Source organism: Montipora foliosa, chromosome 1, assembly GCF_036669935.1.
Source record: "Montipora foliosa isolate CH-2021 chromosome 1, ASM3666993v2, whole genome shotgun sequence".
In the NCBI taxonomy this organism is placed as follows: domain Eukaryota; kingdom Metazoa; phylum Cnidaria; class Anthozoa; order Scleractinia; family Acroporidae; genus Montipora; species Montipora foliosa.
In genome coordinates this window covers 11,751,521-11,766,520 of record NC_090869.1, presented here as the reverse complement: position 1 = coordinate 11,766,520, position 15,000 = coordinate 11,751,521, and the positions used below count along the sequence as shown (strand labels likewise).

Genomic DNA, 15,000 nt, shown 5'->3' with positions numbered 1-15,000 from the left:
AAACATCTGCTAAAATGTTATTTTACATGAAGTTTTTTTTATCCTTGTTACTTCAAAACGCCACACATAGTGCTTTAAATCATCACCCCACGTATTCTTATTCCGGAATAGGGTCAATCGAACGCACCCTTAAACAATAATTATTCACCTCAGTGTCGGTGAAAGTGGTGGATATTTACTTCGCCTCTTCGCGGCTTGGCAAATATCCACCACTATTCACCTCCACTTCGGTGAATAATAGTACGCACACTCTCATTTGTCAATAGCTGTGTTTAGATGAGAGTATGGAAACATGGCTGTGACATGCATGACACGATGATACTTTTGATGCAAATTTTGATTGGTTATGTGTTGTCAGATGTGCATTTTGATTGGCTGGTAGGAAAATAATATGAGCGTGTATCGACTTATCTTTGAGAAATATTTTATAAAAGCAATGGAGGATTTTAATTCCATGTTTCCATAGCCTCATCTAAACACTTAGGGGAGTTGGGAGAATTCTCGACAGCTGTGCAAACCTTCAATTGCGCCTCGGGTTTGCATAACTGTCTTGAATTGTCCCAACTCCCCCTTGTGTTTAGATGAGGCTATGGAAACACGGAAAACGTCCTCTATTGCTTAAATAGTTGACACTCAAATATATAATTATGGGTTATTGACCAAGCTTGTTTGGTCAAGATGGCTGGATATTGGCCAAGCTCGTTTTTTTTATGTGTTTATGGACCAAGACGAAGTTGAGGTCAATAAACACGCAAAAGAAGAACAAGGCCAATATCCAGCCATCTTTACTGAACAAGCTTGTTCAATAAAAGATTTATTATATGGGATAAAACACCAAAAAAATGATCTTCAAGCTTGTGGGACCAAGCAAGAAATCCCTCGGGTAGCCAATCACAGCGCAGGATTTGGCTCATCTTGCCTGCTCATAAATAAAGAAATAAATAAATATTGCTAGTGCTAATCACCCTTACATGCAGTCAAGGACTGAATTGCGAGGAGCGCGGCTCACAACATCGGGCTGAAAGCATACAAGGGCGCCTCTGGCTGCCGCTATACAGTCCATGTTTGATGTCGGAGCACAGGACCACAGCTAGATGTCAATTAGCTGTGAGTCGATTTTGATGAGGGAGGAAAACCGGAGTACCTGGAGAAAAACCCTCGAGTCAGGTTGAGATCGACTGAAACTCAGCCCACGTGCTGGCCGAGGCCAGATTTGAACCCCGGCTCGCAGTGGTGGGAGGCCTGATAGATAACCACTAAGCCACCCTGACTCCCCAACCTGACTCCCCAACTCATGGAATTATTTGCATGGAACTTCCTTCCTGCCTGCCTGGATAAATGCCTCGGTTGTGAACGTCATGTTTTTGAAAAGCTGTGGACAAAATCTAGTGCTGTTGTAATTTTGAATGATTGCAATGAAAATTACAGGTTGCGTTTTGTCTAAATGCATGTAGTGTGCATTATTGTCTTTGCAGATCACCAAAAGAGGGAAAGAAAGGACTCTATGTTGCTGAAAAAGTTGTGCAGTTTCCATCGACATCCATTGGGAAAAGGAGTGAAATGAAAGTGAAAATCTGTAATGGATCAGCAGAGAATCAGTATTTGGTAAGCTTTATTGTTATGGAAGTATTATTGACTATTATTGATACTTTAATAATAATAATCCTGCAATTTACGTCTTAAGCTTATAAAATTATAGCCACGCAAAAGTGCTCCACTAATTTGGGAGACTGTAAATCGAAACAAATAAAATAGAGGCAGCATTGACTTTGATCCTGGTAGTCCCTGTTTCAACTTCTCAGCTGAGTGCACTTGGAAATATCCAACTGGTTGGATTGATTGTTTGCCTCCAGCCAGTTGAAATTCTTAACAGTAAACTGTTGTTGTTGTTGTTTTTGTTCTGTTTTGTCGTTTCATTGGCCCTGAAAAGCCCCCATGGGGTGTGGTCAATTAACTGTAAGCATGTACTAATGAATGAAATGAATCATTTATTGAACTGCGGGTATGAAATGAAGTGAAGCCATGATCCTCGCAGTTATGAACGCAATTTTAGCAACTGAATTATGAAGCCAGTGACATTGGGAGGCTCATAGCTCAGTTGGTTAGAGCATCGCACCAGTATTGCGAGGTCACGGGTTTCAACCCCGTTGAAGTCCTGAATTTTCCATGCTTCTCTACGCAATGGCTGAAATTGAGTTCGTAATTGGGAGGATCATAGCTTCACTTGATATGTATGTATTGTATTTTATTGTATTAATTTAAATTGTTAGTCAAAAAAGTGAGCAGAAACCCAGATTCCTGGTTAAAAAGGGTAGATAACCCATAAAGTTAACCCATGAATGAATTCAATTCTTGAAAATGAACTCAGAGAAGGGCAAGGGCCCTTTCCAGTGCTCCATGGCCCTGCTTAATTAAGATTATTTTAATTTGTCAACTTCTGGGATAGACAATAAATACTAATGGAATATTCATGTCTTAATTCCTTCCTAAGCCGTTCTTGCACTGTATTTTTGCTTTTGTTTTCTTTCTATTCTTGTAGGCACGGATTGCTTCTCCTAAGAAGCCTTTCTCTGTAAACAACACAAAATTTACAGTCAGGTGAAGTATGAGATTTTAGTCAGTTGTGAATTTGTGTGTGGGGTCTGTCCTGTTGCAAACTTAAAAGGACACTATAATTTTAGTAATTTTGACCCCAATATTGACGAGCCGACAAAATCATGTAACCAAGTGTAGGCCTTTTTCAACCTATTCTTTTAATCAGTTGCTAAGTAGGAGGATTTTCTGCTGATTATCAACATGCATGCAATTCAAGATTTTTGCATAATAATTCAGTGCCCCAGTGCTAGAAGACTTGACACTTAAATAATAAAAAATAGATGTAAGAAATTAATTACTGTGTGTGGTGTAACCCAGTTACAGAAGTACACACACATTGTTTCAGATGTGCTCTGTCATGTCAAAATTTTAAGGGGCTACACACACTGCACAGTACAGGGCAGGTTGAAGAGGTTATGAGTCAAACCAATTGAAAATTCTTTCACCCAACACACTGTAAGACACAAACAAATCCATACAATCAGCTAAATTTCATTGTGTTTATCTCGCAGGGCAGGAAGATTTGTTCGATTACCAGTCATATTTATGCCAACAGAGCCTGGCAGATCATTTGAGGCAACTTTGGTTGTTACTGCCGATCCAGAGACAATTCTCTCAGTAAAGCTTCAAGGTTCAAGTTCAGATTGAAATGTTCAACTTGAGGTTGACCATAAGTTACTGGAAACTATAAACTTTGAACACACCTTTTTTGACAGTATATTACACATATTAGATAAAATCATTTTTAAAAAAACATGAGTGTGGATTTTCTAGAGGGTGAAAGCTTGGGGAAAATGTCATGAATATGTGGCTTAAGAAAGATTTTATAGAGTTTAATATACAATGGTGGCATGAATGGCATTGTGAGAATGCAAACAAACTGTATTTAAGAAGCAAAATAGGGGATCTAGTAGTGAGGCAGCAAAAAAAAAATTAACTAATTTTGTGGAGAATATGAGCACCAAACTTGAAAAGTGCTTTTTCGTAAGAGAGACGTAATATGGTATGACTCTGTGGTAGACGCTGTCACTATAATTGTACAAACCTTCTAAAATTTTCTGACTGTGGAGATTGCTGAACAAAAAATTAGGCTATTGTGAGGAAAATCCCCTTTAAATGATTTGTTTGTCAGTACCGTCTAATTGAACAACTTTTTGTATAGTTGAGAAGCAAAATTCACAGTATTTTTATTAAAATAGTAATGAGTGTCTATGGTTTTGTTAGTTGACATCATTTATGAGGAACTTTTGGAGAAGCTTCCTCCATCACACAAGGAAGGCACATGTGTAACCAGACCATTGAATTTTTCAAATTAGCATCTTGACCTTTTTTAACTTGGGCTGACGGAGTCAATTTCTGTTTATTTGTTTGGCTTTTTGCCTGACCAAACAACTCATTTTCACAAGAGTGAAGGCAGAGACAGATGAAACACTTAAATTAATGAAATGGCCCAAACAATTATCTTGGATCACCTGCTTCAAGGTACCCTTTTCAGCAAAGTACACTATCTCAAGAAGGTTGAGCCAACGGTTCAACATGCAGGGCAAAGAAAATAGTTTACATTTCAACCCATTGCAAATAGATTTTAGACTAGAAAGTCACTAGTCTAATGTAAAATACAGAGCAAATAGCATATTCTTGTAAGTGAACAAAAGCAGATTCTTTATTAGTTTATATTTATTTCAAGCAAAAACAAATAAGGGTTTTACTTTAATGCTACAGTACATAAACAGACAAGTTTTCACTTGAAGAAGGGAGTTAGCCACTTCCTTAGTACAAACTAAGTGGAGATTTACAATACATGTATGTAAAATTGTAAGTGTGCACAATTAAATTAATCCTATTTATACATGTACCTTTCTAGTGCAGGTACAGAATAAATTATTACTTTTAATATTGTAGAGCGGCAGAACAAGTCAATGTTTCTAGAGTGAGAGATAGTACTGTAAACACCGGCGTACATGTATTAGCCGCACTCGCAGATAAGCTGCACCCCGAGTTTAGCAACTTAGATTTTGAAAAAAAAAAATTGAGAGAAATTAATTAAAATAAATCAAAAGTGGAGTCTTGACAAAAATGTCATTGTGTAAGCTCAAACAAAAACGGCTCTTTTAGAAGCCACCAAACTCGCAAAAGCAATGATCAATGCGTAATGTGGTATTGTTTTATGAAGTTCTTCTTAATTTCCTGCACAGGTCTATACAGACTTAAGAATTTTCACTAAACTTGTTAATTTATGCAAATTTACGGCATGGTGTCTAGATGTTCTCGCAGATAAGCCGCATCCCCGATTTGATCCGAAAATTTTGAGCAAAAAGGTGCGGCTTATACGCTGGTGTTTACGGTAAGTGGTTATTTAGAAAACAATATTTGAAACTATAAGTTAACATGTATCGTGAATGAAGAGGACAATGATAATTATTTAGAAATACAGATAATACCATGATTGAAGACACAAATAAAATACTGTTTATTTACAAAGTTGTGGGCATGTTCTCTCAGATTTTAGGGAAAAAGGTGGTTTTGTTTAGTATCAAATTAAACCATTTCAATTTTTTTTATTAAATCATCAGTTGAAGATCTTCAACTAAAATCATAAAATTAATTTACAATGAAAACCTTTTCAAACACTTGAACTACATAACAGAGCATTAATTTTGCAACCTTCCTGTTTTCTTGTCTATGTCAAAGATCGAAATAAAATTAACCTTCAGAATTACAGGTATGCGAGAAACGTTTCCCAAAATTAATTATAGTGCTTAATAATTTCTACACCACTGCTTTATTTGTTCAAGAAACTCGATCAGAAACCATACAAAAAGTGGACAAACAAGGCCAACATTTTGCAAAAAGCCTTCACTGATTACTGAATCATGTGCAGAAGACACATCAACATGACACAATACAGTAGTAGTGAAATTAACTGACTTTAAAGCACCTACTACCACAACAACCTTTTCCACTTCATTTACTCTCTGAAATCATCCCAAATTGAAACCTTTTGATTGATAATACACTTTTTATTCACTTTGAACGTAAAGAAGAGTCATACTTTCATCCATACCCAAGCAATGAAGGGCTGCGAGTTTGATACCGGGTTGACGTCACAAGCTGCTTTGGATTGTGATAGTTTCTTGAAAACAGCGATGCAAAGTAATTTGTGACGTCAACCTGGTATCAAACTCATTGCCCTTCATTGCTCGGTTATCGAACAAAGAACAACCACTTTTCCCATGTTTCAAAGCGTCAATAAAAAGGTGAATTTTCAGTCAAAAGATTCTAAAAACTACACAATACAATAGTAATAATAATTATTAATAATATTGGGACGATTTTGGAGAATAAATAAAGAGGAAAAGTATGTTAAGGTGATAGGCACTTTGACATGAAAGTATTTTTTCATGCAGCATCTTCATGTATTAGTGCAAGGCATCTAAATAATTATTTACTTAAAGAGAACGAAAATGACAGCAGAGAAAAGCACTGCATTGTTGAAAGATGCTCCATCAAAATGTGGGTTTTTCAGCGTCTCGCATTATGCAAGGTACTACATAGCATGTCATACATTTTGTGCTACTTGTTTCACAAAATGGTGTTCTTGGTTGCTTAGAAACGTACATGTACTGTATGCCAAGATGTGCAGAATTGAAATTCTAATCTACAGCTTCTGGAGGCCACTTCATTTGTCCAAGGAATGAGGTCTTGAGTTTGGTGTATCTGCCGTATTTTTCTAAACTGCAATGCCTTTGACTTGACCGCCAGCCAACCTCCTCAGAAGTTTTGATTGGAAATTTAGCATTTGACTTGCCAACTGACAGCTGTGATGCCACGCTAGAGTCAATGGGGGGAAGTTTGAGGGCTTCTCGCCTCTGTTTCACCCTCACTGCCGCAGCACCATTTTCCACACTGTCATCTTCATTAGCAAGCTGGGGAAAAAGGCATGGTCAATTATTGTTTACAATCAATACGCAATGCTGCACCATGTAAGGTAATAGACCATTCTACAGTTCTGTGCTGTTACCGGGCCTTTGAATAAAAGTGAGGTTGGAGTTGACCTTGCTTTGATACAAACCTCACTGCTTTTCTTACGTACAATGTAAATCATGTTGTACTGCTAACAAATTGCCATTTACATAACAAAAGCAGTGAGGTTTGTATCAACTCCAGCCTCGCTTTTATTCAAAGGCCAGGTAACTGAGCACAGAACTGTAAGATGGTCTGTTGGGATTTTTTCAAAATCCAGGAAATTTTGTGCTTGGAGAATTTGGTATCCTGGGCTTTAAAATTCAAAATTCAGCTCTAGGAATCTAGAATTCCACCGAAAATTATCAGTATTTAGAACCTGGCCAACCACTAACCGCTCACTTTTGAAATTTGGTGTCCACAGTCCAGAGATGCCAACCTATGGAGATCTAAAATCTGGAGATTTTTTCCATCCGGTCTCCCCACCCCTCCCCCTCGATCAACCTACCCACCCCCCCCCCTCCCCCTCCTCTTCCCCTTCCCCCCTAAAAGTATCCACCCATCCCCCAGCAGCTCCTTCAGAATACAAGAATATTCTGCCACCACTGTGAATTTGTGGGAAACAGGGTACTTATGTCAAGAATTTTTATTGGTTAATTGGAGATCCAATCAAACAATCGGTTATATGGCTATGATAGCTAAGGGAAGTCATTTTGTTTACTTCTGCTAACGTGTCTTTGAAACTCAGAGATGAAGAAATACATTAAGAAACAACGAAACGAGTTTGAAAAAATCGATCTTCTTTAAACTTGGGGATGCAATTTGAGTCTAGAATTGAGAAACGTCTGTGAAACGTTCAGAGTCGTTTTTATCCGGGAGATTTAATGACCCGTACGGGAGACCGGGAGATTCGTTCCGTATCCGGGAGACTCCCGGATAATCCGGGAGAGTTGGCATGTATGACAGTCATGTCACTGACCAGACACTACTGATCCAACAATTATATTGCAGCCAAGTGAAGCTATGATCCTTGCAGTTATGAACGCAATTTTTGCAATTGTGCAAAGAAGCCTGAAAATTTCAGGACTTCAACAGGGTTTGAACCTGTGACCTTGCGATACCAGTGTGACGCTCTAACCAACTGAGCTAAGAAGCCACTGACGTTGGGAACTGGTCATTTGTGGGTTCCAATGTTCCCGTGAGGAATGAATCAATGATGAAATGATATAACTGTAATTCAATGAATCATGAAATGATATAACTACGAGGATCATAGCTTCACTTGATTTCATATCTGCAGTTCATATTGATGAAATGATATAACTGCGAGGATCACAGCTTCACTTGATTTCACATCCGCAATTAATATATGGTCCATTTCATATATCATTTCATCAATATTGCAGCCGCTGCTACACTGATGGCATTTCACAGTTTTCTCTTTCCCTATACAAAGTCCTGGCATTAAAATATCGGCTAAACTTTTGTTTCAGTTATGGTGAAACAAGGATCTGCAACCTGCACTTTACACCCTCCGGCGTTTGAGTTCATCTCAATCTTGGCCAATATTTTTAAATACGAGCTTATAAAGGCTGTTCATTGACAAACACAGAGATCAAGGGACAACTTTAAAGCATTTTCCTTTTGAAGCAACTCTCTTAAAAATTTTGGAGAAAAAATGATCGTCAAAAAGCACGGTCTAAGTTATGCTTCGTTTGGAAAACCTGCCCTGTAAGTTTAGGCTTGCAGCAATCGCAAGGATAGCCACTTCAATGGACGCTAGATTAATAGATCACAAGAAAGCCTTAATGACAGTCCTCAAAATTTCAGTAACCCACGGGTATGGGTGATAAAAATATTAAAAACCTATGCATATCACTTGCCAAGTCGTTCGATACAAGGGATGAAGAACATTCGAATGCATGATCGATGCAATGAACCTCACGCACTCATTCGGAAAATTACTCACTATCTTGTATTGCCCGACTAGAAAACCCCAGTTCTCTGGCCATCGTTTGGCTGCACTGTGCTCGTGTCCAATATGATCTTTCCTGTAAAGGCCAAAGTACTACTTTAATTAACTAGACAGCTATCAGGTAAACTTCAACATCCACAATGTTCAATATCACTCTATTAGCATTTGTAAATCAAGACATCTGGCTAAATCAAAATGACTCGCCTAACAGTTAATATTTCTCACCAGATTTGGTCCTGATGGACGAAATTAAATCCCGCTTTAGTTTTTCCGAAAACCATGAAGTGCTCTTTCGTTTGCTACAAATGCATTGGAAGGGAAAACAAGTGACGACTCCAATGTTTGCAGAAGTTGTATCCTTAACAACGAATCTATTTTTGTGGGGACCTAAGTGGGGCTCCTCCCCAGCCCCCGTTGGACATGGACGGGACATAAATTCCAGCTGTTACCATAACTTCATACCTTTTTCGGACCCCGTTTTGGGCTACAAGGGTGGAGGAAGAGCCTTGCCTTCGAATATCCTAAAAGGCCAGTTCGGTAGATTATTCGATTGGCTCACATGCTCAAATTACCCACGAAAGGCAACCGGAAGTGAGATGTTTTTCCTTTATAATTTGTCTTGACACTACCACATTTGCATTGATAAGTATCTTTTATCTACTAGAGATAAGATAACTGTCCTGGCATGCAAAACGTTCACTTCCAGTTTCCAACCGTCATCTTGGTACCAGGATTAGGCTTTTGTACATTATGCTTTTACTTTGCCACTAAATTGCTCCTTCTTCCCCACTAAAATGCTTGGTCTCCTCCCAAACAGTTGCTAAAATGCTCAATATAAATAGGCTGATAAGGCTGTCAGTGAAATTTGAATGTTTTTAATTTCAACATTAACAAAAATGAAGGCTCAGCTTCACGAAAACGTATATGTACAACTCAAATGTAGTATCAAATATGGTATAGTTAAAAACTATTCACCGAAGTGGAGGTGGCTGCGCTAGCGAGGTAAATATCCAACGCTAGCCACCGACACTGAGGTGAATAGTTGTTGTAGTATATACTAAAACAGTGAGATAATAGACAGCACAAAAAAAACAATTTGGATGTTTTCTTCACTTGTGACGGATGCAAATCGGGACGCCATTTTTTCCCGAGTTGCTCGGAGGTAAATAGCACAGGATATTCGGAGTTTGATTCGGAGTTTGATTTTGCCTCACTGAAATGCCATCATAATGTACAATAGCCTAACCAGGATTATCCGTCGGTCAACGCAGTCAATAATCTGTTTTCTTTAACTTTTTAACGAAGGGGATCTGGATCCAGGCAGGAGCTCATAGAGAAGAGCCGCTATCTCCCATACTTTACGTCGGAGTCAACCCTTTCCCGGGTACATTTATTTATAGAACGCCTCCCTTTGGAGATTCAGCATTCCGCCACTCCCGACTGTTGTGAAAGTCAATCTCCCCTGGGAGATTCAGCACACCCACTGTTGTAAATTAAAAGCCAATCGAAACAAAGCTATCTCAGGGTCAAGGGAAATATGATACTTTTCGCTGGAAAAACCCGCTCCTAAAAATAAATTTACCCGGGAAAAAGTTGACCCAAGGAATTATTTGAGATAGAAGCTCCCCCTGGTGAGCTCCCGGATCCAGGGAATCTGTGCTTTTTCACGTTTCTAACATCTCACTACTGCGGATATAAAACGGATCGCATTTCCTTAAACCACTTACCTGCTTTTAACCCTCTTTTCTTTGTGCTGGCCAAAAGAAAAGAGAGCTCTGAGGAAGAGATTGACCATTTCCGAATGTAGTGTGTCAGCTCTAAATTTACTCCGTATCTTTTTGCCACTTAATTTACTGTCCCTCTTACTTCTACTTGTCAAATGCGTTATGCTAATTTCCACCCGAGGTCCTCGGGAAAAAAAAGCCCACAGTGGGAAAGCAATGACAATTTGACGTGAGTTTGAGTAAATTTAACTGGGATTTCGTGCTGTGCTTGCAGACTTAGTCCCGTTTTAGATCTGTTGGTGTGGCGGGGATCTATGCACTTGTTGTACATTCTTTACCCAGAATGCTGTGCAAAAATAGTACAAAAATAAAATAAAATTTAGATTAGATCAACTGTTGATTAGATCGTAATAACTTACAACCATTTCAACTTCTCACCAGCCAAAGCAAAAAAATGCGAAAAACACCATTTTCGTAGAAAAAAAGCTCCTATTTCAGGAAAGGAAACTCAGAAAAACAGTCGCAAAAAAAAACCACAATCATATTTATATTTCTTTTATTTCTACTGGCGAACCTACGAGTTGTCAAATGGCTCAGGGACCGACTAATCTCTCCCTCTCTTGATCGAAAGTAGCACGGGGGATCCCAGACAGAGTTTTTGTTTTTTATTCTTTGGTTTTTTTTTCTTTCGAATCAAAAAATGTTCAGAATGGGATTTTACTATGAAAGTTAACGTTAAAAAACAACGACGACGTTTCGACCGTTCAACGGTCATTTTCAAGTTGATGGATAACATTTTAACATGCACTAATATATCTTAGCAATGCGCATGCGTTGTGTACGTTCTATGGTGTGATCGGTAGATTGCTTACCACATGGAGAAATTCAAGAAAACAATTGCAAACAATAGACCATCCTTATTTATCAGTATTGTAATAGCAGAGCTGCGAGTAGTCAAGGGGCTAAATTAGTCACAGATGGCTCAAGGACCGACTTATCTCTCCCTCTCTGGATCGAAAGTAGCACGGGGGACCCCAGATAGAGTTTTTGTGTTTTATTCTTCTGTTTTTTGTTTTTTTTTTTCTTTCGAATCAAAAAATGTTCAGAATGGGATTTTACTATGAAAGTTAACGTTAAAAAACAACAACGACGTTTCGACCGTTCAACGGTCATTTTCAAGTTGAAGGATAACATTTTAACATGCGCTAATATATATCTTAGCAATGCGCATGCGTTCTGTACGTACTATGGTGTGATCGGTAGATTGCTTACCACATGGAGAAATTCAAGAAAACAATTGCAAACTATAGACCATCCTTATTTAATAGTATTGCAATAGCGGAGCTGCCAGTAATCAAGGCATTTTCTTTACGTGAATTCAGTCTACTCTTGGAGAGCCTGTGGCACTTGTGGTTCAAGCTATTGTTAGTGCCCTTGGATCTTGCGGCACTTGTGGTTCGCCTTTGAAGTTCGTGAGGACATTTTTGGTAAGACCTTCTTTTGCTTTTTCTTTCCTTTGGCCACCCTCCCGGGGATTTATGGTCGGCTTTTGCCGTAACTCGGGGTACGCCACATCTTTTTTGCTATCTTTTCCGCTTTTTCATTGGTCTTTTTTCCCTTTTTGTATTTTGTATTTTTTTTTTTGTCTTCCTTTTTGCCCTCTTGTCCTTTTTTTTTACTTCTTTTTTCATTTGTTTTTTCCCCAATTGGGCTTCGTGCCCCTTGGTGTGAAATCCCGCGAAAGTTCCTTGTATATATACATTGTAGTTGGGTGAGCCGCACGTTTTGTAGTTGAAGTAATATCGAAATTAGTCGTTAATTTGTTCAGCATGAGGCTGCCTTAAATAGTAAATAGTTAAACTATAACAAAATAGTTCATATTATACCGTAAAGTAGTACTTAGTTAACGTTTGGTTTTTCATGAGCTGGTGGCGTTGTTTGTGTCCACTTGGCTTTTGGGCGAAGCTCGTTTTTTTTCTTGTTTTTTTTTTTTGTCCTGTTCCTGTCGTTGCTTTTAAAACAAAAAACAAACAAAAAAACAAAAAACATTATGAGGCTGCCAAATACTCTTAATATTTTGACCGGCAGAAAATTGGCCGGCACGTTGAAGGAAGATATAATGAAGGAGGTTGTTGTCCAGTTGGGGGATGTTGACTCCATCTTGGCTGTGCAGATTGGTTATGAGATTGTTCAGGTTACATTTTGCTCTGATGAAGCCTTTAGCAGGGCAAAGTCTATGGAAGGCGTATCTCTTTTTGGACTATGGTGCAAAATCTTGGGTGGTGGCCCTGCTACCACTTTGGTCCACGTTTTCGACTATCCCTTTGAGGAAAGCGATGTTGAAATTGAGCATGCTCTGGCTGATTTTGGTGAGGTCAAAAAGGTCAGGAAGCAGACATATCTGTCGAGTCAGCACTTGAAATTTACACTGGTACCAGACTGGTCTCCATTGTTCTGAGGGAAACCTCTCCTAGGTCCATTTCTATTGATGGGTATCATTGTCGCATCTGGTATAGAGGGCAACCTATTGTGTGTAATCTGTGTGCTAAGCAGGGGCATGTGTCTGCCAACTGCCCGAATAGCATTCCGGTTATTTTGCTCGCTCCTGCCCCAATCCATGGGGCGGTTCCTCTGATATTGATAGTGTGGGTTCGTCGGCTCTTAGTGTTTCTGACTTTCCTCCTCTGAGTACGGGCCCCCCTCCTGGTGGTGCCCCGGCTGGTCTTGCTGTTGTTGTTGAAGCCAAGGGTATCACCAAGTGCCGAGTGCACATCTTGGTTCTTTCCTTTCGGCTTTCAGGCCATTGCTTCGCCTGGTACAGCTTTTTCCTGTGGCTCGGTTCTCCTGTTCCGGCCCAAGTATGTCCTGCGTAAGAGCCTTTGTGACTCTTCTGGCCGCTTTGTTTTAGCGGAATTCGAACTGAACGGTATTGTTTTTCGGGTGGTTTGTCTATATGCGCCAAACAAAAACCCGGCTCGCGATGACTTTTTTCAGTTTGTCTCAGATAGTGTAGATTCTGCTATCCCCACTGTTATATGTGGAGATTTAATGCGGTGTTTAGTCAGCCTTTGGATCGTCGTGACCCTGTTTCCCAAAATCCAGCTCCGGACAGCTCCGGTTCCCTTCAGTCTCTTTTCAACGACTGTTGCGTCGTGGACATTTGGCGCTACTTGCATCCTAATACGGCAGCTTTTACGTGGTTGAGAAGTGATGGGACCCTTTCGTCTCGAAAAGATTTGATCGGTTGTCCTATACCTTGGGTTCACTGTGTCAAGTCATGTGAAATTTTTCCCCGTCCTTATTCGGACCACTCTGCTGTTCTCCTTGTCTGTCCTATTCCTACCCCTTTACCTCGGGGTCCTGGTCGTTAGAAAATGAATATTTCTATCTTGAAGGAACAGGAGTTCGTTTCTTTAGTTGAGGATTTTTGGAAGTCATGGAGGCTGCGTAAACCTTCCTCTTCCCTCCATTCTTGGTGGTACAGGGGTAAGGAACATATTAAGAGCATTGCCATCCGTTTTTGTTTGGGTAAGCAGGCTGAACGGAAGACCTCCCGTTCCCTGTACACGGCCCTTGCTTGCCACCTGAAATCGCATATTGATGCCGTTAGGATTACCTTTCTGGACGTTTACGAGAAGGTGCTAGAAAAGATCTCGGAGTTGGACAGGTTTGAGGCTGAGGGGGCCCGAATCCGTTCCAGGGTGCGCTGGGCGGTGGAGGGTGAGATGTCATCGAAGTATTTCCTGCGTCTTGAGAAGAAGCGTGGCACTTCGGACCAGATTACCGCCATGCGGCGCACTGATGGTTCCCTTGCCACGAATATTTCGTCCATCTGTTCTTCGTGGGTACATTTCTACTCTTCTCTGTTTTCTGCTGGCAGTATTGATCTCTCTGTGCAGGATGATCTCTTGAACAGTCTGTCCTCTCGTCTTCCCCCAGCGGCCTGCGACTCTTGTGAGGGTCCTTTGACTGTGGGTGAGGTTTCTCAGGCTTTGGATGGTATGGCTGATGTCAAGTCACCGGGATCAGATGGGTTCCCGAAGGAGTTTTATCGTACTTTCTGGGGAATCCTGGGCGCTGATCTTGTGGATGTGCTCAATGATTCTTTTACGTCTGGGACTCTTCCGTTTTCTTTCCGAGGTGCCCTCATTTGTCTTATCTTCAAGAAGGGTGACCATTTAGATCATAAAAACTGGCGCCCAATTAGTCTATTAAATGTTGACTACAAGCTGTGTGCCAGGGCTCTGGCTGGGCGTCTTTTAAAAGTGCTTCATCTGGTGATTGGCCCGGATCAAACCTGTGGCGTCCGTGGACGCTACATTGGTGAGAATGCGGCTTTCCTAAGAGATCTTGTGGAATTTACTTCCGAGACTAAGACACCTGCCGCCATCCTGTCTCTGGACCAAGAGAAAGCCTTTGACAGAGTGGACTGGGCTTTCCTTTTCCGCACTCTTTCCGGTTTTGGCTTTGGTCCGACGTTTATTTCGTGAGTTCGTCTTTTGTACACGGATGTCAGAAGCATGGTTCTCCTAAAGGGTTATTCGTCAGATTTCTTTCGACCTTCCCGCGGCGTCTATCGAAGTGCTGGCTGTTAACCTTCGGGCCCACCCTGACATTGTCGGGCTGCTGCCGCCCGGTCTATCCACTAGTTTGCCTGTTCTTTCCTTATATGCTGATGACACTTCCGTTGTGGCTGCTTCCGACTCTGCTATCCTGGCCGTCTTTGATACCTATGGAAAGTTT

The 15,000-nt window shown here is 40.3% G+C and overlaps 2 protein-coding genes across 2 annotated transcripts in view; one reads left to right on the top strand and one right to left on the bottom strand.

Moving 5' to 3' along the window:
- LOC138009820 (centrosomal protein of 192 kDa-like) overlaps positions 1 to 4,102 on the top strand; it is a 27,155-nt gene extending 23,053 nt beyond the window's left edge. Inside the window, exons 19-21 of the mRNA XM_068856819.1 lie at positions 1,476 to 1,605; positions 2,540 to 2,598; positions 3,108 to 4,102. Of these exons, the coding sequence (XP_068712920.1) occupies positions 1,476 to 1,605; positions 2,540 to 2,598; positions 3,108 to 3,243 (325 nt within the window). The 3' untranslated portion in view covers positions 3,244 to 4,102. The remainder of the gene's footprint in view (positions 1 to 1,475; positions 1,606 to 2,539; positions 2,599 to 3,107) is intronic.
- A 152-nt stretch (positions 4,103 to 4,254) lies between these two features.
- On the bottom strand, positions 4,255 to 8,917 carry LOC137983601 (ciliary microtubule inner protein 1-like). Its single transcript, XM_068830778.1, has 3 exons — positions 8,759 to 8,917; positions 8,528 to 8,609; positions 4,255 to 6,521 (listed from the first exon to the last, which is right to left on the bottom strand). The coding sequence occupies exons 1-3, from the start codon at positions 8,812 to 8,814 to the stop codon at positions 6,249 to 6,251; spliced, it is 411 nt and encodes a 136-aa protein (XP_068686879.1). The 5' UTR covers positions 8,815 to 8,917; the 3' UTR covers positions 4,255 to 6,248.
- Between the last annotated feature and the right edge of the window lie 6,083 nt (positions 8,918 to 15,000).

What these genes read in the sequence shown, in the direction of transcription:
- LOC137983601 (XM_068830778.1), bottom strand. Translation starts at nt 8,814, where the DNA reads ATGGTTTTCGGAAAAACTAAAGCGGGATTTAATTTCGTCCATCAGGAC. An exon ending in GTCCATCAGGACCAAATCTG is followed by an intron (nt 8,610 to 8,758) that starts GTGAGAAATATT and finishes TGGCCTTTACAG; the next exon opens with GAAAGATCATATTGGACACG. An exon ending in TAGTCGGGCAATACAAGATA is followed by an intron (nt 6,522 to 8,527) that starts GTGAGTAATTTT and finishes CTTTTTCCCCAG; the next exon opens with CTTGCTAATGAAGATGACAG.